The sequence below is a fragment of the Cyphomyrmex costatus genome, unplaced genomic scaffold (genome assembly GCF_001594065.2).
Source record: "Cyphomyrmex costatus isolate MS0001 unplaced genomic scaffold, Ccosl1.0 scaffold563, whole genome shotgun sequence".
Lineage (NCBI taxonomy): Eukaryota > Metazoa > Arthropoda > Insecta > Hymenoptera > Formicidae > Cyphomyrmex > Cyphomyrmex costatus.
This window is the reverse complement of record NW_017279819.1, coordinates 206,927-211,964: the sequence shown is the minus strand read 5'-3', so window position 1 is coordinate 211,964 and position 5,038 is coordinate 206,927. Positions and strand designations below refer to the sequence as shown.

General features: G+C 44.1%; 1 protein-coding gene across 1 annotated transcript; it reads right to left on the bottom strand.

Annotated features, from left to right (window-relative positions):
• Positions 1-3,632: 3,632 nt before the first annotated feature.
• On the bottom strand, positions 3,633-4,664 carry LOC108779185 (uncharacterized). The gene has a single exon (XM_018546551.1). It carries the CDS (start codon positions 4,662-4,664, stop codon positions 3,633-3,635), a length of 1,032 nt encoding a protein of 343 aa, XP_018402053.1.
• Positions 4,665-5,038: the final 374 nt, after the last annotated feature.

Sequence of the window (5,038 nt, the reverse complement as noted above, 5' to 3'; positions counted from 1 at the left end):
TAGAAAACCCAATAAATTTCAACCTTTGAAAATTAACCCCAAAAATTTGAACATTTCTAAATTAAAATGATTATTTAATAATGTAACATAATAATTTAAACCTTTAATACTTTAAATGATATTATCTAATATAATATATGACCACGAAAAGTAACTGATATATTACTAAATGTGCCAGTTTAAAGTAAACATACGTTATGTTACTTTCTATGTTGAATATGTACCACGAAAAGTAAATGACAGATTAGTCAAGGTACAAGTTTAAAATGAACATACCTACATATAAGTAAAACAGATTACAATCTGCATATTACAGTTTTCTAGAAAATAACTGCAATGAACATACATAAAATATATTTTCTTTGTTGAATATGTACCACGAAAAGTAATTAATAGATCATTCAAGGTGCAAATTCAAAATGAACATACATACACATAAGTAAAACAGATTACAATTTGCATATTTCTAAAAAATTTCTGCAATATGTTATTCTTAGTGCACAAATTATAAAAGTCCGTTATTGAGATTTGATTTGAAAATTATTTAATTTATACTAGCCCGTGCAATGAAAAATAATTGCTTGTAATTCCAGAGTACCAATCTGTTAATGACTCAGAAAAAGAACCTGCTCTCAAAAGACTGATGAGTTTCTCGTTGTTCACTTAGAAGCAATGTCGAAGCTTGTACGGAGTAATTTTTTTGGCACTTGAAGTACGAAAGTATTACTTATAAATAATGAATAATAAGATTAGATTAGAATATAATAAGGATCCACCGCATTTTCAAAAGCTACATAACGATAATGATGTGAACACATTATGTTGGGCCTCCTAAGTTAGGGAGGATGCGACAGAGCTTGCCCGCTGTTCTGACGAGTCTCTCTCCAAGTGTCCTAAAATGTTGCAGGAAGTTCCACCTGCTGTCAACTATTACTCCCAAATACTTAAGATGGTCCTTAATGGGAATCTCAGTCTCTCCTATTGTAATGAACATGTCAACGGGGGGTTTCCCCTTTCTACTACTCCTAAAGTATCGCCTCCGACTTAGGCGCCGATATCGCCAAGCCGAGTTCCTCGATACGCGAGACCACAGTGGCTACCGCTGCATTGGCTTTTAAGAGAGCCGCGTTCCAATCTTCTTCACCCGCCAAGATGAAAATATCATCCGTGTAGGAAACGATTATGCTGTCCTCAGGTAGATCGTGTTCACGAGAACTACTCGTCTTCCTTAGGACCTGATTATAAGCGATGGTTCATAATAAGGGGCCCAATATGGAGCCCTGAGGAACACCTCTTTCAATTTTCCTGGAACACTTTTCACCATCTTTATCCATGAACGTGATATATCTATCCGAGAGATACGATCGCAAAATGCGCCTTAAGTAGAGAGGGATTTTCAAGTCCCTCAGTGCCTGTCCGATGGTGTCCCACGGGAGGGAGTTGAATGCGTTTGAGATATCAATCGACACTCCCAGAACAACCCCTCCCGTGGAATCGATGAACTCCTCGACGAACCTACGAACGTGAAGAATCGCATCCGATGTGCTCTTTCCTTTTCGGAACCCGTACTGAGATGCATTTAGTTTCGATCCCAAGAATGGAAGCTCGAGCGAAGCGTTAATCCTGGCCGCTATAATTCGCTCAAAGACCTTGGCCTCCTCATCCAAGAGACAGATTAGTTTATATCCACTGGGACTATCTGCAGGTTTGTTTTCCTTTCTTAAAAGGACCAGCTTGGCCTGTTTCCACACTTCTGGGAAATATCCCAGTTTTAGACACTTTGTAAAAATCCCGCAGTATTGGGGGTGCAGATGATGCTTCAGTGCCAAAGACCAGGCCTTACTTACTTACGTAGGAATACCGGAAGCACCCGGGGATGCATTACGTTCGCGCATTCTTCGTTCCGCAGTCTTTATTTCCTCCACCTGAACTTCAAACCCAGGCTCCCATGCTCCTTTACCAGTGAGCGGAAGTGCCTCGGCTTCAGTCCAATTTTGTTCACTCCCTTCCGGCTCAGGGAAGAGGACCTTCAATAGGATATTTCCTATCAAGGAAGGAAGGATCCAGTGTCTCCGTTAGCGGGACCGTCCAGTGTCGCAACTTGTCCAGGACCATACGATATGCCGTCCCCCACGGATCCTCGTTGAGAGACAAGAGCAACTCCCTCCAAGAGGCCTCCTTGGCCTTATGTATGGATGTTCTAAGCTCCTTTCTGAGAGTCCTGTAAGATTGTACTTTGAACTCAATTTCATCCGGATCAGGAGCCCTTCTTCCACTTGCTTTTTTAGTGGCCCTTCGTGCCGCTTTTGTCTGATTACGGAGGTCAGCAATCGAGTCGCTCCACCAATGTGTCATCCTCTTCAATTGATGTTTGGATCTAGGCATGGAGGTATCACAAGCGATAGATGTTACTTTTTGAAGCTTCCTCGATTTTTCTTCCAGCGTTAGGTCTCCTAGTTTCATGTTTAGGATCCACATACTCGTAGTCATAGCAGCCTCAAAGATATCCGAATCCAGCTTCCTGACCCATCTTTTCTCTTTAATCACGCTTTTAATTTCTTGCGAGCGATTCAATCCAAGCTGTATTCGAATATACAAATGATCCGAGAGAGTCTCTTCTTTCAGGACACGCCAATCCCGAGATCCTATTTGCAATCATCGAGGAGGTCCAAGTAACGTCGACAACAGAACCTCCCGTGCTTCTCACGCAAGTGTATTCGGTGCCCGTATTAGAACATCTTAGGTCTAAAGATAAAGCCCAGCTTTCCAGGGCCTTGCCTCTTTTATCAGTTCTACGGTCACCCCATACGGAGGATTTCGCGTTGAAATCCCCCGCTACCATAATATGTACCTCCGTGCGCGACTGGATGAATAGAGCAATATTTTCAAGAACTTTCTCGAAGTAGTCGAGTCCTGAGTTAGGGGAGATGTAAGTACCCACAATGAGCATCTCTCCCCATTTAACCGCAACGAAGTCATCCATCGAGGCAACCTTTACGAATGGTAAAGGGTACCTACTCCTTCTCCAGCATATGGCGACTGATCTTAAATTGTCGCCAATCCATAATGGGTGATCCGGAACTCCATGAGGCTCGGATATGATGGCCAATCCAGCGTCTTGTGCGATCATTGTGCTAGTAAATCTTGCGCTGCCCTGGCCCTATTCAAGTTGGCTTGTATAACCGTATTAGCCATTAGTCGGCTCGTTTGTTGATTCCTCCTCCCGGGACTCCGACCAATCCAACGTATCTATGGATTTTTCTATAGGCCATTCCAAAGAAAGAGCCATCGCAGCTGAGACTTGACTATGACCCTTCTCCGATTCATCATTCAAGCCTCCAGTAGCCTCTGATACTGGCACTGGTGCCGCTTCCATCTCCACGTCTAGACAGTCGAATCTATTGGAAGTAACAACCTCCTGTGAGGGTACAGAGGAGTTCCTCTTTGGCAATGCATTCGCTGTTCGACTGTTGTCTCTGTCTTTATTATCATCTCTCCCACGTACACGGGAGTTACTACGCTTCCGATCCTGTTTATTAGTAGGAGGCTGCCGACCTCTCCTATCTTTTGAAGTCTTACCTTTTTTACAAGCTGCACCACCCATACGGTGGGTAGCTGGAAGACCGGCTAAGTCACACGCAGCGCATTTGACTGATGATTAACACTTTCGCCTTGTGTCCCATTCCTCCGCAGCGATAACAAAGACCGCTCCGATCGGTCGAGTTCTTACATTCCCTACGTGCATGTCCGAATTGGAGACATCTATAACATTGAAGTCCGCGATCTGGGAGCAATTCCACTCTCGCGGATGTCCAGCCAATCCGTACCTTTTTTAAATCAGCCAATCGATTAGCACTAACGACCGGACACTTTATCCAAATGGCACCAAGGCCATTTCTAGCCCTCTTGATATCCCCTGTCGTCACTTCTGAAGGACTACAGTCTGATGCCTGTGAGAGAGCTGCTACTACCTCTTCAGGTGTCGTAGAGTCATCTAAGTTTGTGATGCGCAACTCCGAGGTTTTATTCGGACGAGAAACTATCACTTTTCCATCATCCTGAAAGAGTTCTTGCAGTCTCAAGGCCAGTTTATCGGCTTTCTGACTGTTATCTTCGCCAGATATCTCGATGAGAAAGGCCCCTGTCTTGGTTCTACGCGGTTTCATTTCAGCGATACCAATGTCATCTATTTTTACTTTCTGCTTCGCCAGTTTCATAGTTTCAGCGTAGCTGCCATCTTCCGCGACCGAAATCTGTACCGCCGCTGTCTTGGGTGGTTTCCTTTTTCTTATCTCCCTACCGGAGTTGGGAGTAGGAGGTTCCTTACCAGCGGGAGCCCTCTTCTTGAGCTGGGATTTAGCTCTTCGGCCAACAACTTTGGTCCATTGCTCCTCCTGTTCTCGCACTGTCCGCTGTACAGATCTTACTCTAGATTTAGATCTAGCTCTACCATGATCATTCTCACTCTTCCTGAGCGAAGGTTTCTTCTTTGCGGCATGCTCCGGTAAGACTCGGTCAGTCTGTCTTCCAGGTAATACTGGGCTAATACCCATTTCTTCTTTGATGATATTTCTTATCATCTCTTGGAGGCTTTGACGATCCTGCAAGTCCTCTCTAGGTTGTCCTTTCCTCGGGAGTATTTCATCCAGCTCTGCCTTCTTCATCTCCCCTGTTCTAGTTGTTGATTCATCTTCAGAACTACTTTTCCATCTACCACTTCCGTGGTATATTTCTGCGAGTTTGACAAGTCCACGATATGTTTTATAGTCGGTCTGCTCGATGGTTTACCAGCTGGCCAGTTTAAGTCCGGCCATTCATTCCTGGGAGGTAGAAAAACGCCCTTGGTAGTTTCACCGATGGATTTATCTTCCGTTTCACTAACGTCCATCAGATCAGAACCTGAAGTTGGTAAGACGTATTTCTTTCCAGGTTTCGTCTGCTGACTGCTCCGGAGCGTCTTTCTTCTATCAAGAAATTCTCTGGCCTCCGCTTGTTTCGAAGGACCAGCTTTTCCTAAGTTTGGAGGTTGTTCTTTCTT

Bases quoted from the DNA above. Each gene is read 5' to 3' on its own strand.
- LOC108779185 (XM_018546551.1), bottom strand. From the start codon at position 4,664: ATGAAGAAGGCAGAGCTGGATGAAATACTCCCGAGGAAAGGACAACCT.